Here is a 14,897-nt window from a genome sequence, read left to right as displayed (position 1 = left end):
CTGATTGGCCCGGAGCTGGAACCACGCCTTCCAGCGGAAGAGACAGTCAGCTTTTCATTCACGCGATTGGCTGAGGACTGTCACCGCCGAGGAACAACAACAACAACAGATAAAAGTTTATTTACCTGCAGACTTCTTGGATTAAATTATTCCTCCAAGAGTTTTGAGTCGTTATTTCCTTCCATTCTTTATTATACTTTGGCGATAAACAGGGTTTTTTTTTTATTCCTAATAATAAATACGTTCAAGAAAATATAATTATGGTCAAATAATCAGCTCAAAGGCGTTGCCCCTGTGTCATCTCACGATGATGACGTGAAAATGAGTCGCTCGTGATAGGGAGGAAACAGTACAAGCTATTCAGAATGTGACTCGACTGGAAGTAATTTGAGAACTTGCTTTTCCAGAAAACTGTGTTTAAATGATATTGCTTATCAGTGTGCTTTTTCACTCTGATGTTGTGTTCGGTCAAGCCAACGCAAACACTTCTGATGCAAAGGATATCCCAGAAATAAAAAGGCCTGCTGCTGCTGACTGATGCCCTCTGACACCCTACAGGTGTTTCCTGTGCTGGTATAAAAGACCAGGAATGAAGTCGCCTCCATTCACACCCTCCTCCTTTCCTGTCAGTGTTCAAGGAAGCCTTTCAAAGAAATCACGTGTAGCCAAGGTAAACTATTATCCATACGCTGACATGTCGAATGATAACAGAGCTGAGTGGCCTTGGCCCACACAATTTATACATTATCCCGCTGCTGATGTTTAGCCAGCGCCACAGAGAAAAGTAACAGAGGAGAAAAGCCAGCGGGAGATTATTACAGCCAGCTGAACAGGCAGCCCAATAACAATCATCTGCTGGGGATCAGCAGCCCTTTCCCAAGGTCTCCAACTAAGTGATAGGCCTTTTTCTTTTTCCCCCCCTTGCGTGTTCTCAAGTTTCTTTTCTTCCCTCAAATGCCAACTTTGTTCAGTTTCAATTACCGTGCTGCAGACTTGCAACTTATGACAGTTTCACTCTGTTTGAACACGCTACTGGGCAAATAAAACAAATAGCACAATCAAACTGATTTTGCTGGGTAAAAAGTTTACTCTTTTTTTTTATATTACTATGTTTTGTATCCTAAATTATTACATATTCTTACCTTTTTACCATCTATCTTCACCTAGACTTGTTATATTTAGACCATTGCTTATTGATTCCAGTTAAAAAGCCTTCATCAGTTAAAACGCGAGCCCGTTTCATTAAAAATGAGTGTTTTCCCAGCCGAGGCATCGGCTCATTCGGTGAGCTACAGTATTCGTGCCCATAATGGCATGTCAACAACAGTTGAACAAAGTCAAACAACCTGTTCCAGCTGCCTCCAGCAGCGATTGCTCGGCGGGGCTTCGACTTTCTGTGGATTTAAGGAACCGTGCTCCCCCCGACCTTCTGACTTTTGTTTACCGGCGGTGAAGCTGCTGGGAATTAGATTTCCCGGAACGATGGCTCTGTGAACCCTTTACCTGTGCTCATTTTATGACCCCATTTAATGACTCCTCAGGAACTGGCCCTGATACAGCTGCTGTAAAATATGGGAGCTGCAATATGCCCAGGAGGGTGGGGGACATATTTCTGGTCATTATCTTGCCTGGAAACAACCCCCCCCCCCCTTCTCCCCCGACGCAGATTAAATCTAATCCCTGTTGAAAAAAAACTCCAGTAAAACAAGGAGCATTGGCTTAGTTAGTGGCCTGTTTATTAACTCGTTCGGAGGAATTCTTTAATTCAAACAAACTTATTTTCTCGTCGTGGCCTTGCAGATTCCACACGGTCGGGAGACGCAGGCCGCTCCGTGTCTGTTTAGCTTGTTTCTATCAGGCCTCAGGAGGCTTTGTAGACTGTCGGGTGGATTCGGGTCACGCTGCTGTCAACGATAATTGGAGGATGAATCACAAAGTGCGGCGTTGAGCAGGGAACGGGACGTGACCCTGATAAAAGCGCAGCGATTAAGATGAAAGACAAGAACGTGACAAACTGACAAATGATGCGGGTGAGTGAGAACGGGGTACAAAACGCAGATGAAAGCAAATGTGCTTTCCAAATACACCTCACGCGTGTACGCAGCGGTCTCGCAACAGACGTGTGACGAAATGAACGCGGATAACGTTGAATCGTCAGGTTTGTCCCAGTGGCCTTCCTTTCTGCCACTTGATGGAGCTGCAATTCTGTGAAATAACCCGTCTACTGACGTGTTCTCCTCTGGAGCAGCATTGTGATGCAGCATTTTGGGGAAAAAAAGCACACAAAACACGCCATTCACTGCTTCGTTTCGCTGCACTATCTCTCCTGCCTTGTGTTGCTCTTCTGTCAGAGACTTTTCAGGTCCTTTCAATTAAAGACTTCCTCCCTCTGCAGATCCCCTTGCAGACCCCATGGACACCGTGCGGAGTGATGACTGCTGTGTGCACCCCTCCGCCCTCCCATCGCCACGCGCAAACACAATATACAACAACTGATTGTGCGTCAGTGAATGATGTGCGCTGAAAAAAAAGAAAAGGAAAAAACTGCCTCTGGGACGCGGACGCTCGGCTGAGTGGGTAAAAGACAGGTTAAAATCCCCCAGAAGGACCAGAGCTGACGCACCTGTCCGGGACCGACCCTCCCGCCTCCTGCCTGACACTTTTGAGCAAAAACATTTGCACCCTGTCCTAGTCCTGACCTCCAAGTCAGAGGAAGAATGAGCAACATGGCGACGGAAATCGTTGCCTTTCTCCTCACCGTCTCAGGGTGGATCTTGGTGTCGTCCACGCTGCCAACAGACTACTGGAAGGTGTCCTCCGTGGACGGGACGGTCATCACCACGGCCACCTTTTGGTCCAACCTCTGGAAAACCTGCGTGACCGATTCCACGGGGGTTTCAAACTGCAAGGATTTCCCCTCCATGTTGGCTCTTGATGGTGAGTTGTGGCGTCGAGCTCGCAGTTGTTGTCGCTGCTGTGTCACGATGATGCTGCTTTTCTGAGGTCAGACAGCTGGAAGAGAAGTTGACCGGTTTCTTGACAAAATTGTTCATTTTTCACAGACGCGCCGATGCCCAAAATCTTCTACGCCCGTTGTTTTTGGATAAGTGACTTCTGTTAGAAACAAAGGCTTTAGGGATCTAAACCGGAACTTCGTGCTTTGAAAGTCTTTGCTTTTTACTTTTCCCAACATCTCAGCTCTTATCTGCTGTCACTTATGAGAAGAGGGCTATGATGTCAATTTAAAACAGTAAACTCGTGGACTTTCCCTCCAAAGCTCTGGCCGTTCCCAAATTTGGGGTTAGGGCCTTTAAAGGTTCCTACGGTGAATCTGAGCAGTGGCCTCATCGTACGCAGCGCGGCTTAATACGACACTTAACAGTGTCATATCGACACAATAACTGAAAAGAAAAGAAAACGCTGAATTATTCTGACTGCTTGTGGCGACGCACGAGGTTTGAACATTTCAGTTTTTCAGTTGCCTCAAAAAGTTTAAGAGCCTTCCTCCTCTCTCACGCCACAAAGCCTACATCCAGGTGTGTCGGGGGCTGATGATCGCCAGCGTTTGTCTGGGCTTCTTTGGGGCCATCTTTGCCCTCGTGGGAATGAAGTGCACGAAAATAGGAGGCTCGGAGACGACTAAAGCTCGTCTGACCGTCCTCTCGGGGTTCCATTTCATCCTAAGCGGTAATATGTGCACTTTTAAAGGAAAACTCATTCCCGCGTGGAACAACTCAACACTCGACCAATGTGGAAATCCTCTCATTTCTCTCCTTAGGGTTGTGCTGCATGACTGCGTGCTCTATATACGCTCACCGGATCACAACTGACTTCTTTGATCCTCTTTTCGTTGCGCAGAAGTAAGTTTTTAAGATTAAAATGACAAACGTAAATGTGTTTGACAGCAGATTGTCTGACAATGTCACTGCTTCCAGGTTCGAGCTGGGAGCGGCTCTGTTCGTCGGCTGGGCCGGGTCGGTGCTGTGCATCCTGGGAGGACTGATCTTCTGCCTCTCCCTGACTGACGGCTTCAGCGTGAGGCAAGCTAACAATGCCATCCCACATCTGTCATCTGAGGGTGAAATCTGATTTGGACCTATTCTAAAGTGCTAACTCAATCAGGCTATTTCAATCACACTTTAAACCGCAATATAGTGACAGTTGAAAACATCCAACAATCTCTGTCGGCATCTTGTCTCAGAATTGATGAAACTACAGGCCAAATTGTTTGATGGTAATTTTGATTAGTAACGGGGCCAATGATGGCTGAATGTTTCCCTTGTTACAGCAAAGTCACCTTGACTGAGGGCAGCTATAAGGAAAACAGCATTCTCATATGTTGATGTCCTGGGTTTCCTTTTTCAGCTCTCCTCAGTACTTCCTTTTATTTATTGTGGAATAAATATCAAACAGGAATTGGTTTTATTTCCCCACCAGTTTAGATTGAAACTTGCCAACAGCCAGCACGTGAGTCGCCCAACTTTTTCATTCAACTTACAATTTCGCACTAAAATTGTCTCAGTTCTTTGTTCCGCTTTAGTCAAAATCCACAAAGTGTTTGGTCAAGCTGAAGATCAAAAGTTATTTAGTTATTTGTTGTCCGGTTGTTGTTTTTTTTTTTTGCAGAGCTGAATATTCCTACGGTGGGACTGCATCATTTATGGCAGCACGCACCAAGAACCGCCACAAGGAAACTGGGGGGCCATCAAGGCAGTTTGGAAGAAACGCCTACGTCTGAAACTCTGTGTTCAGTGGGAGATACACGAGTGGATTTTGCTCTAAAGGTAAAAGGCATCAGTGTTTTGTTTTGTTTTTTCTAAATGGGCCAAATGTAAAAGAGAAGCTTTCTTCTTCTTCTTTTTTTTTTTTTTTTTTTAGGACAGGAAATTTGATTTGGCACAAAACAAACTCTCAGGTCACCTTCAACGAGCTGGCCGTCCCCCGTCTCGCAGAGCCTGGACACATAGTTCATGATTAATAATTCCTGAGTCAAAGCCCCTGCTGGACATCAATATTTTTGAAGCATTTTACTCCTTTAGTCCTGGATCTTATCGCTAAGACGGCAAAGTCCAACTTTTGTGTTTTTGTGATGTGAATGATAAAACTATGTTTTTTCCACACTTTTTTCAAAAAATGACTACGTCCAATGTGCGTCTCTTCATTATGATTACAAACATTACACGCAGGCTGTTGTGGAAAATACGAAATGCTGTAAATGTGACCAAACATCAGTTTCAGGAGAAACTAAGTAAATAAAGAATAGATTCTTTTTTACAACCTGAGTCGCTCTTAATTATCGAGTTAATCATCTCCTGCTGCTTCAGTCAGTAAATCCTATGAAGCCGCATGTCCCGGTTTGGACTAATCTGACCTCCAAAGGTCACTGCATCACATCTGACCCCCGGAGAAGGCTGTGCGGAGCTGGAGGCCCGACCGGAGGTTTCCCCTCCTATCGGCCATCCGTCTCCACCTCGGAATTATTATCAATAGGAACCCCAGGCTATGTTACACAAAACCCCTTGGCCCGCAGGCTGGATACTTGAACCGGCTGGCAGGGAGCAGTTCCCCCATGCTTTCTGCCGCATCGCATCCCTAAACAAGTGTCAGGTATCCAGTGGCTCGCCGGTATAATGGTAGTCAAATCAAATCGCATTTAATTTGTATAGCGCCAAAATCACAACGGTCATAATCATGCTGTCAGGATTGGATCCGGCCCCCCCCCCTGACCTGAAAACAGATAAGCGGTTGAAGATGAATGAAAAAAAAAGAATGAATGAACAAACAACAAATGATGGATACTTATCTGTGAAGACCTGCAAAGTGAGTGCACTGAAACCTGACTGAATCAAAATATCTCTGAATCCTGTGTGGAACTAATACAGTCAAATCATAAAGTTACATCAAGGCAATTACAAATACTTGTTTTAAGAGGCAGAAATCTCGGGCAGAACCAGAGATACTTACTTTATAGGACTGGGGTGGTTTTAGCGTGGTGTATGTAGGCAAAGTCTGAGCTGCTGGCTTTTCATCTCTAAATTCTCGTGTGCGAGTATGGTGTCAATATAGATTATATAGATGACCCTCAAAAAACAACATGAAGAGGAGTTTCAAGAAAATCTCGTGTTTACCGATCGCAAGCAGACAAAGGGAGAGCAGAACAATCAGTAAAGAGGCTCTCGTATGGAGGGTGAAGGCTGAGTCCACAAACGTACCACCAGAGAGCAGCATTCGTGCATATTTCATGGTTGCATTTTCGGAGGGACCCTTCAGATTGTCCTCCAAATAGTATCTGTTTAAAAAAAAAAAAAAAGATTTGGTCCTTGCTCATATCTACTTCGCAGTAACATAAACACTACTTCTTTCATTGACTGTCATGTCATGTCATGTCTCATCCAGATAATCAAAGCGACAAAGTATTTCACTATCTCCCCACCACCAGTAACTTTGTCATAAACCAAGAGCACTTTGAAACAAAGAGGTTTTCTTTCGTTGCCAGAGGAACATTCATCACCCTCCGTAACTCTCATTTCCTCAGATTTAACTTCATTATAACAGCACAAAGACGCTGGGACGTAATTGCGAGGCCCCCGGCACAGCGTGCTCTGGGTGAAATTAATAACAACTCGCAGCTTAAAGCAGCAAGCAAAGACAAGAATGGCGCTTCTGTCGCGGCAGCAGTGTTATGACATATTTCATGGAACATTTAAAGGTCAGACATAAACGGTGTTATTGGTGAAATGTCAGGCAATGTCGTGGGATTGTAAAACTATGATATATCCGCTAAGACGAGTGAAATGTGGCGTGCAGTATAATGATTGTATTTATTGTTGATTGGTCCAGATGCGGAGTGGTTTAAAATGACAACCACCAATTTCATGCATGACAATCGGTCTCTTTGTGGCAGTGTAACTTGCTCAGAGATGTACAAGAACTGTAAACATCCTTTTATTCTGTAATCTCAAATTAATTAAATTAAATTTTTTTTTTTTTTTTTTGATTGAAAAAAATGAGGTTTAAAAAAATTCATGTTGAAGTGTGATCAAATGTGATTTGTGGTAACTAACTAACCACATTCACCACAGAAAAAAACACTTGACTTGTAACTCACTTTATCTTTGCACATCAGGGATGGGCCAGGACAGTCCGATAGGGGCATTAGGTGTTTGGCAACCTGAGATGCATGCTGAGGTGAGCGCTCTCAGTCCTGATGCGAGCTCGTGGCTGTGGCCCATGGGAACCGCTGTGACTGATGTCTCTCACTCTATGCTGCCAGACCTGGAAAACAACGGTACACTCCTGTTATCCTACCTGTGATCCGGTCGTCCAGCAGAGACTTCACAGCGAAAGCTGAAAGGAAGATCATCAAAATCAAACGGCGGACGATAAATATAGGAATAGAATAGATTGGACTATACATTGGAAAGAAGAAGAAGGCTCACAATGAAGCTCCGCGTGGTCCAGATCTGGGGTTTCTTGTTGACGGTCCTGGGCTGGATCTTCGTGGCCTGCACCATGGCCATGGAGGGCTGGAAGATCACCTCGATAGGGGGCATGGGGGGCTCCTCCATCATCAAGGTGGCCTGGTACTGGTCCAGCTTGTGGAGGTCCTGTTTTACAGACTCCACTGCCGTCAGCAACTGCTACGACTACCCCGTGCTCTGGTCTGTGGAGGGTAGGTCAAACCGTCTCTTTTTTTGTTCTTGGTGCTGTTTCGGTTTCGACGAGTCCACGGCTTTTATAACAGCTGCTTTGGCTCTCGCTGTGTAACTCCAGGTCACATCCAGATTGTGCGAGGCCTGCTGATGGCAGCTCTCACCCTGGGCATGCTGGGCTTTGTGCTCAGCTTGTTAGGCATGGAGTGTACCTTCCTCGGAGGAAAAGACAAGTCAAAGTACAAAAAGATCTACGCCGGGGGCTGCTGCCATATTACCAGCGGTAAATGACCTGCTTGGTTGATCGTCTGCTATTTATTCTGTGGCCACGTTTGATGTGTTTCATAACAAAGACACTCACTTTGGAGTCCAAATAGGAGATTTGTGTCGTGAATTCAAACCTGGAGTGAGAAAAAAATGGCATGTGGTGTGTTCAAACAACAACAACAAAAAAAAAAGGCTTGAGCTCTTTGAAAAGGGAAACCAGGTCCTCTGTGAACTAAAATGAACTTTTACTTTAGTGCCACTATCTGGCAAAAATTTGAACTGTGATGAAGAAATGCCAGGCAAATGTTTTCATTTTCAATAAATACATGTACTTTTCTCTGTCTCTCAACGTGACAGGCTTACTGTCCATATGTGGGTACGCTGTTTATGCAGAATATGTTTCTGTGGAATACTTCAATCCCAACTTTGACGGACTGAAGTGAGTCAACAGCATTAAAATCGCCCATATTACGTATCCTGTGTCAGCAGTAATAATAAAGTGGAACTCTTAAAATCGTTTTTAGGTATGACCTCGGCACTCCGCTGTTCCTCGGCTGGGTCGGCTCGGCCTTCCACATGACTGGTGGATTTTTCTATCTGTGGTCTGTTTGCAAGCCGCTCTGCGGGGCAGAAGTGAGGTGAGTACAAACGGGTGTTGTCCAAACAGGATGTAAATATTTGTGAGCGGTTTGAAGATGACAGAGTGCAGTGTTCTGTTGGGCTGCGGGTTCCTCCCTCTCTCCTGGATTCAAAACCTTGAGGCAACCGTGGTTGGTTAAATGAGCTTTTTCGTTTCTAGCCCCAGACACTGATGATGACTTTTTAAAGGCCACAGCTGCTCATATTTACTGGATAATCTACCTGTGAATCAGCAGCCTTGTCTCTCTCTCTCTCTCTTCAGGATAATTAAAGTCCAGCCCCTACCAGACCCTGAACAGAATAAGCCCACCGCTGCTCTCTCAACTGTGTCAGAGTTCACCTCCAAGACCAAAGTGTCCTCGGTATCAGAGCTGTCGTCGAGGTCCGAACGCTCCGACGTGTCTGGCCTCTCCTCGGGATCGGAACGCACATCCAGATCCGGGCGCACATCCAATTCCGGGTGGTCGTCAAAGACTGGACGCACTTCCGGGTCTGCAGGGTCCAGGTCTGGATCTGAATCAGTTTCGGGGTCGGGATCGGAGTCAGGCCTCTCGTCCAGGTCCAGCGTATCGACTTTGGCTGAGTCAAGGAGCAGCAGAAGCAGCAGCAGGAGCAGCCGTACAGTGTCGCCACTGAGTCTGAGGAGTGAGACGACACCATTCATCCAAAACTCTTCTATCTGAAGGAAAGTGACGCGTCGAGAAGGACGCACGGTTCTGAATGTTTGATTGAAGCAAATTCAATTGAGTGCGTTTTTGTATCAATAAAAACTGGTGAAATTTTTGACTTTTCTTTCACTCTTCTTCATCTTTTGTCTGTGTTTTCATTTACAATCTGGCAAACTCGCACAAGCCACCTTTTAGACAGCAAATAAAACTCCACCTAAAAGGTCTGGTTGACAGTAAACAACCTTTCACATTAACACTACAGCAGCAGCAGTGAGAGGACCGCATTCCGCAGCTGCAGTTACAGGGTTTTACTTTCTTGAATTACTGGTTTACTTTTTTTGGTTCAATGGTAAACCTTCACCTTTTGCATTGTGAAAGGCTTCACAGCTGCAGCTTTGTAGGGGAATCAAAACGGTGAAAATCTAGCAAAGGCTCTTAGATTTAGCAAACTAATAGTGATGTGGAGGAGACTGGCTCAGATCCTGGGCCTGCTGCTCTGCATGCTGGGCTGGGGTTCGGTGGGCTGCACCCTCGCTATGGACCGCTGGAGGTAAGCTCATTAAAAAGGCTGTTATAACTATTGAATGTCAAAACAACAGCAAGAATCCAAATGTGAAGCTTCAGTCGATAGTTAGTGAGCAGAAACAGATGTGAACCGCTCATCCGACAAGGTGAATGTGAGTTAAAAACAATCGATCTTTTCAAATTTTACAAGCAGAAGCAGTTTCTCTTCTTTCCCCAATGTTTATGCTAATATCTAGTCTATCTATCAGTCTATATCAGCTGTACTGGTTGCAAACTAAGGTATTTTGTGTGAAAGATGTGCAGCTCCCCTGTAAGTGTAAAATAAAGGTTTTCAACAATAATTTAAGGAAGAATTGTCCACCGTTGTAGTCTGTATCTTATGCAGTCTGCGTCGATATTAAAAGCTGTGTACGTCGGGTTTATTCATTCATTCATTCGTTGGTCTTCTATCGCTTGTGAGTGAGTGATGCGGGAGCCGATCCCAGCTCACAGTGGGCGAGGGCGGGGTACACCCTAGACAGGGCGCCAGTCCGTCGCTTTGGATTGTGACTTTTTTTTTGTTTTTAATCTAACAATTTTTTTACCAGTCGCTTTGATTTTGAAGTCAGTTTTTCAATGTAACTTAAGGCATTAATGTGTATTTTCCGAAACGTGTCACTGCTGCTCTTTCTCTCTGTTTCATTGTTGCCATATTGCGTCTTTACTTACCACAGGGTGGCCCAGGTGGGGGGTCAGGGGGGCTCCTCTGTGGTGGTGACAGCCTGGTTCTGGTCAGACCTGTGGAGGGACTGCTATGAAGACTCCACCGGCCTGGTGAATTGCGTAGACCTCGGGGGGCTGTGGACGCTCAAATGTGGGCAGAAAGACAAAATCAGAAAACAGTCAGATGAAGTAAAAAGAAGGAGTCCGTGTCAGTGACGAGGCCTGTGTGTGTGTTTGTGTGTTATCCAGCCTGCATCCAGGCCGTCCGGGGGCTGCTGCTGTTCGGCCTTTGCCTCGGCGCGATTGGCACTGTGCTCGCTTTTTTTGGAATGGAGTGCACACACCTTGGAGGAAACGGGTCACCGGCTGACTTGTCCTTTTGTCCCCGTGTGTCCTCGGCGCTCCCTCATGCAGGTGCATCAGTCACAGCAGGTTATTGTTTATACCTAAACAGAGTCCTTGCAGCTTTCTTACACAGCAAAGCTGATCCGTCAAAACTGAGGTAACCTTCGGTCCTTAAAAAAACGCTCATTAATACGCAAATGTGACTAAGATGGTGGATAATTTCAACTGTTGTCCGCTCAGCTATGAAATTGGACCACCCTTATATTTGGGCCTGGTGGGGGGTTGCCTTACTTTCCTCGGCTGTGCCGTTCACTCGGCGACAGTGCTCACAGTTCACCGCCCAGAAAGGTTCGTTCACGCGCCAAAATGGAAATATCTCACTGTCTCACCCAGAAACTACATAGCTATTTGAGTTGACGCACTTCTCTCTCTGCAGACGTCACTGGATTCCCTTTAAGAGCAAAAACCAAGAGGGAAAAGAAGCGTTTAGAAGGAAGGAACACACCTACGGAGGATGCAGAAGGTCAAATCAGTCCCAAACTCTTTCTGTGTACAAGATGGCCTCGACTGTGATTGTGTAACACATTCATATAAGGGCTGCAGCTAAATGGCCTTGTGGGTTGTTGTTTTTTTTTTTTTTTTTTCATTAAGTCTTGCTAGAACTCAAAGATGAACATAAAGAAATACTAAATGTAAGCATTAGGAGCTAAAGTTTTTTCACAGCCGTCGGTGAAACAGCGTTCAGCACACCTGAATGCTGGTTCATGGACAGCCACGGACATTGTTTGGCCTGACAGACAGCGATTTTTAATGTTAAACTTGATTGAAACTGTGTAAGATTATGCTCAACCAACAACAAAACAGCCAATCGGCATGTACTGCCAAAAATAAAAAAACCATAGCTTCCCTCCTCCAGCTGTCATTTCTCTAATTGTTCCCAAAAAGGGACATTTCATGTCTTTATAATTTACTCTTGATCCTACACAACATATGACTAATACTGACTTTGCCTTTAATTGTTGGATTTACATGTACATTTCGATTATTTTCATTCTGAAGCAATTTCTGACAAGTGAAATGTGTAACATAAGAAAATTAACACTGTTCCTGTACTTTACATCTTCATCAAATAAACCTCATGTTCAATTTTTCAAAAGGAAGTTTTCTCTTTACTTATTATTCCAAAAAAGAGAGAGAGGGAGAGAGAGAGAACACGTGTGTTTACCACATTGGTAGAAGAGTCCAGGAAGACGTAATCCCTCAGCGTTTCTACCTGAGTCCTGGGAACCTGCAGGATGCTTACTGGGCAAAACTGTCTGAAAGATAAGACGAGATCTTGCTGGTGTGACGCCTGCAAATCAGCAAAGACAGAGTTCAGTCCACTTTCTCACGCCGGCAAGCTGCAAAAGCTTCAGTCAATACTCTTTTTACTTCTTACTTTTCATCTGCTCCGGTTCGTGGCACCGACAAACGCTCGCCATGGTCAACAAGACGGTGGTGATGTACATGGAGATCGGCTGCTTCGTGACCTGCCTGTGTGGCTGGATCCTGGTGTGCTCCACGCTTCCGACAGAGTATTGGACTTTCTCTGAGGTGGGCAGCATCGTGCTGACCACCTCCAACTATTACTCCAACCTGTGGAGGGACTGCATATCGGACACCACGGGGGTGTCAGACTGCAAGGACTATCCCTCCATGCTGGGGCTGCCTGGTAGGAACTTCTCCCTCAGCTGTGAAAACAGCACGTTTCATTTTTACTACTCAACCCTCCAACAGACGCGGGGACTGTGCAGAAACGACTGGGTTGGGGAGGGGGATTCCTTTTATATTTCACTCATCAAACTCAGGATCAAAGCAATGTCCAAACGTGAAGTTTGGAAAAAGGTGTACTAACATCGTTATTTTGCTCACTTACTCACAAAGTTTCACCTTTTTTCTCCCAGTGTACCTCCACGTCTGCAGGGCGTTGGCCGTCTGTGCCGTCATCACCGGCTTCTTTGGCGGCGTCCTCACACTCATTGGGATGAAATGCACTAAAATAGGCGGGTCAGAAATTGCCAATGCGAGGGTGACCTTTGCGGGAGCGTTAACCTACCTGCTCTCAGGTAAAAAAAAAAACAAAAAACTAACAAACCAACAAAAAACTTACATATGGATTCAGATGATTTGGACAATAGTTAACTGTGACTCAGCAGAAGCTAAATACAACATATTTTCTGTCAGGGTCCTGTGGTCTGATCACCTACTCGTGGTGGGCAAACAAAGTCGTAAGAGAATACCTGGATCCGAATTTCAGGGCCCAGAAGTGAGTCTCCTTTCACTATTAGCAGGGTTTATTATGACAAGGTGCCTGTGAAGGATGTTCGAAAAAGAAAACTCCAACTCACCCCAATGTTTGCTGTTCAGGTTTGAGCTTGGAGCGGCAGTCTTTGTTGGTTTTGGAGGCACCGTACTTCTCCTATCTGGGGGCGCGGTGTTGGGTTACTTCTCTGGAAAAGAAGGGATTCCCTCGGGGTAAATATGACACTTTTAATTATCTTATCTTATCTTATCTGTACTTCAACCACAGTCAGGTTAAGATTCTTTACCAAATCACGTCCAATGATCAGTTCCCAGAAAGGGCCTCGGAGACCAAGGACCTACGCCACCGCCCGGACCAGGAGGACCTACATGCTGCCGGCCACCTCGTCCAGGGTGACTCTGGTGCCGCCGCTGTTTTATGAGGGCAGGAAGAGTCGAGCAACCAGAGCTTCATCCAAGAGCCGCTCCTTCGGCAGAGACAGCTTTGTCTGAGTCTGAAAGAAAACTGAGCAACTGACAGCAAAGTCTGAATGGATTTCTGAGCAAATGAAGTGGACGCTGATAAGAGCATATTAAATGTTGAACTATTCTTTCACAGCAGCAATGGAGGGGAAGAGAAAATAGTAATATTGTGTCACATTTCCAAACATATACAAGCGACGGCTGTATTTTCTGAATGAAATACTTCAGGGTTTGTTTTTTTTTTTTCAAACATTGGGTTTTTACAGTTGGTATGGCTTCTCTTTTTTCTTCCATTCTTTAATGTGGCTCTGCTGAGGATGAGTGAAAACACTGATCACATTTCACTCACTCCAGATGGACAGCATCAGGGCATGTTCAAAGATTTGTTTACAAAATTAAAACAGCTTGCACAACTCCAGCTGAGTGTCCGGTGATTTGAAGCTTTCAGCCATCTCTTCTTTTATCAGGGTGGTTTTCCTTCTTTGTTTTTTTTTTGCCTACATTTGTTTTACCTGTATGACTCAACACATTTTGTTCCATTGAATGTTTCGTATTTGCTTTTCCGTCTACATTTGCTGAAACGTCTATCCTTCTCCTTTTCTGCTGAACTTTTTCACTTGGCCAGAAGATGGTGCCAGAGTTCAGACTATTAACTGAAAACATCCCGTTGTTTGATCTGTGTCACATGACTGACCAATGATGAGCCTTAGACACCGCGGAATAAAATCTTGCCACAAAAGACACAGATGCTTCCAGTTTGCTTCCATTGTGTCACGCGCCAATGTCCACGTCACACTGCGGGCACACGGCAGCAGCTTCTTTATGTGTTAGAACAGAGACATAACTTTATCGCCCACTCAGGTGTCTACATAAACACAAACCACCACATCAGCCCGTCAGCTTCCTGTCCCGCAGCCAACGGAGGCCAGAGCTGTCAGCACAGGAAGCCGTCACAGCTGTCGCCGCCCATAAAGTCCCAGCTGCTCACGTTACAAATTAGTTTTAGAGCAGAGTTGGGGGATTTTATGTTTGTCCAAGATTGTGATGAGTCTTAATTCAAACGAATCAAGCTAGTTATGTGGGTGTCGGATGTGGACTATAAAACACTTTACAGGAGACGATGGCATACAGAATTTTTACATCACTGAAAACTTGGACGACACGTTTCATCCGTAACCGTAAAAGTGGTTTGTGCAAAGTATTTAAAGTCTGCTAATGTGATGTATTTTACACATTGGCTGGATATAAAGTCACTCGCTTTTAGAACCAGAATTGAGATTGAGAGTTGTAGAATAAACAAATAAAGCACTTGGTGGAAAATACCTTCACGATCCGG

The 14,897-nt window shown here is 45.1% G+C and overlaps 3 protein-coding genes and 1 long non-coding RNA gene across 4 annotated transcripts; 3 read left to right on the top strand and 1 right to left on the bottom strand.

Moving 5' to 3' along the window:
• Positions 1 to 2,717: 2,717 nt before the first annotated feature.
• Positions 2,718 to 4,124, top strand: cldn10a (claudin 10a). The gene is made up of 4 exons (XM_029514345.1): positions 2,718 to 2,937; positions 3,526 to 3,687; positions 3,779 to 3,860; positions 3,936 to 4,124. Exons 1-4 carry the CDS (start codon positions 2,718 to 2,720, stop codon positions 4,087 to 4,089), a joined length of 618 nt encoding a protein of 205 aa, XP_029370205.1. The 3' UTR covers positions 4,090 to 4,124.
• Positions 4,125 to 5,803: 1,679 nt separating this feature from the next.
• Positions 5,804 to 12,116, bottom strand: LOC115051075 (uncharacterized). Its single transcript, XR_003841255.1, has 4 exons — positions 10,460 to 12,116; positions 7,440 to 9,196; positions 7,109 to 7,347; positions 5,804 to 6,289 (listed from the first exon to the last, which is right to left on the bottom strand). It is a non-coding gene; the product is annotated as an uncharacterized LOC115051075 (long non-coding RNA).
• Positions 7,190 to 10,810, top strand: cldn10e (claudin 10e). The gene is made up of 7 exons (XM_029514321.1): positions 7,190 to 7,672; positions 7,774 to 7,935; positions 8,277 to 8,358; positions 8,444 to 8,557; positions 8,821 to 9,776; positions 10,465 to 10,604; positions 10,703 to 10,810. Exons 1-5 carry the CDS (start codon positions 7,441 to 7,443, stop codon positions 9,239 to 9,241), a joined length of 1,011 nt encoding a protein of 336 aa, XP_029370181.1. The 5' UTR covers positions 7,190 to 7,440; the 3' UTR covers positions 9,242 to 9,776; positions 10,465 to 10,604; positions 10,703 to 10,810.
• On the top strand, positions 11,978 to 14,890 carry cldn10d (claudin 10d). The gene is made up of 5 exons (XM_029514333.1): positions 11,978 to 12,509; positions 12,742 to 12,903; positions 13,022 to 13,103; positions 13,205 to 13,312; positions 13,408 to 14,890. Exons 1-5 carry the CDS (start codon positions 12,278 to 12,280, stop codon positions 13,589 to 13,591), a joined length of 768 nt encoding a protein of 255 aa, XP_029370193.1. The 5' UTR covers positions 11,978 to 12,277; the 3' UTR covers positions 13,592 to 14,890.
• Positions 14,891 to 14,897: the final 7 nt, after the last annotated feature.

Source organism: Echeneis naucrates, chromosome 2 (genome assembly GCF_900963305.1).
Source record: "Echeneis naucrates chromosome 2, fEcheNa1.1, whole genome shotgun sequence".
Classification (NCBI taxonomy): Eukaryota; Metazoa; Chordata; class Actinopteri; order Carangiformes; family Echeneidae; genus Echeneis; species Echeneis naucrates.
This window is presented reverse-complemented; position numbering and strand designations above follow the sequence as displayed.

Coding starts and splice junctions, on each gene's coding strand:
- cldn10a (XM_029514345.1), top strand. CDS start 2,718: ATGAGCAACATGGCGACGGAAATCGTTGCCTTTCTCCTCACCGTCTCA. Junction 2,938..3,525: donor CTCCATGTTGGCTCTTGATG/GTGAGTTGTGGC, acceptor CACGCCACAAAG/CCTACATCCAGGTGTGTCGG. Junction 3,688..3,778: donor GTTCCATTTCATCCTAAGCG/GTAATATGTGCA, acceptor TTCTCTCCTTAG/GGTTGTGCTGCATGACTGCG.
- cldn10e (XM_029514321.1), top strand. CDS start 7,441: ATGAAGCTCCGCGTGGTCCAGATCTGGGGTTTCTTGTTGACGGTCCTG. Junction 7,673..7,773: donor CGTGCTCTGGTCTGTGGAGG/GTAGGTCAAACC, acceptor GTGTAACTCCAG/GTCACATCCAGATTGTGCGA. Junction 8,359..8,443: donor CCCAACTTTGACGGACTGAA/GTGAGTCAACAG, acceptor AATCGTTTTTAG/GTATGACCTCGGCACTCCGC.
- cldn10d (XM_029514333.1), top strand. CDS start 12,278: ATGGTCAACAAGACGGTGGTGATGTACATGGAGATCGGCTGCTTCGTG. Junction 12,510..12,741: donor CTCCATGCTGGGGCTGCCTG/GTAGGAACTTCT, acceptor TTTTTCTCCCAG/TGTACCTCCACGTCTGCAGG. Junction 13,104..13,204: donor CCGAATTTCAGGGCCCAGAA/GTGAGTCTCCTT, acceptor TTTGCTGTTCAG/GTTTGAGCTTGGAGCGGCAG.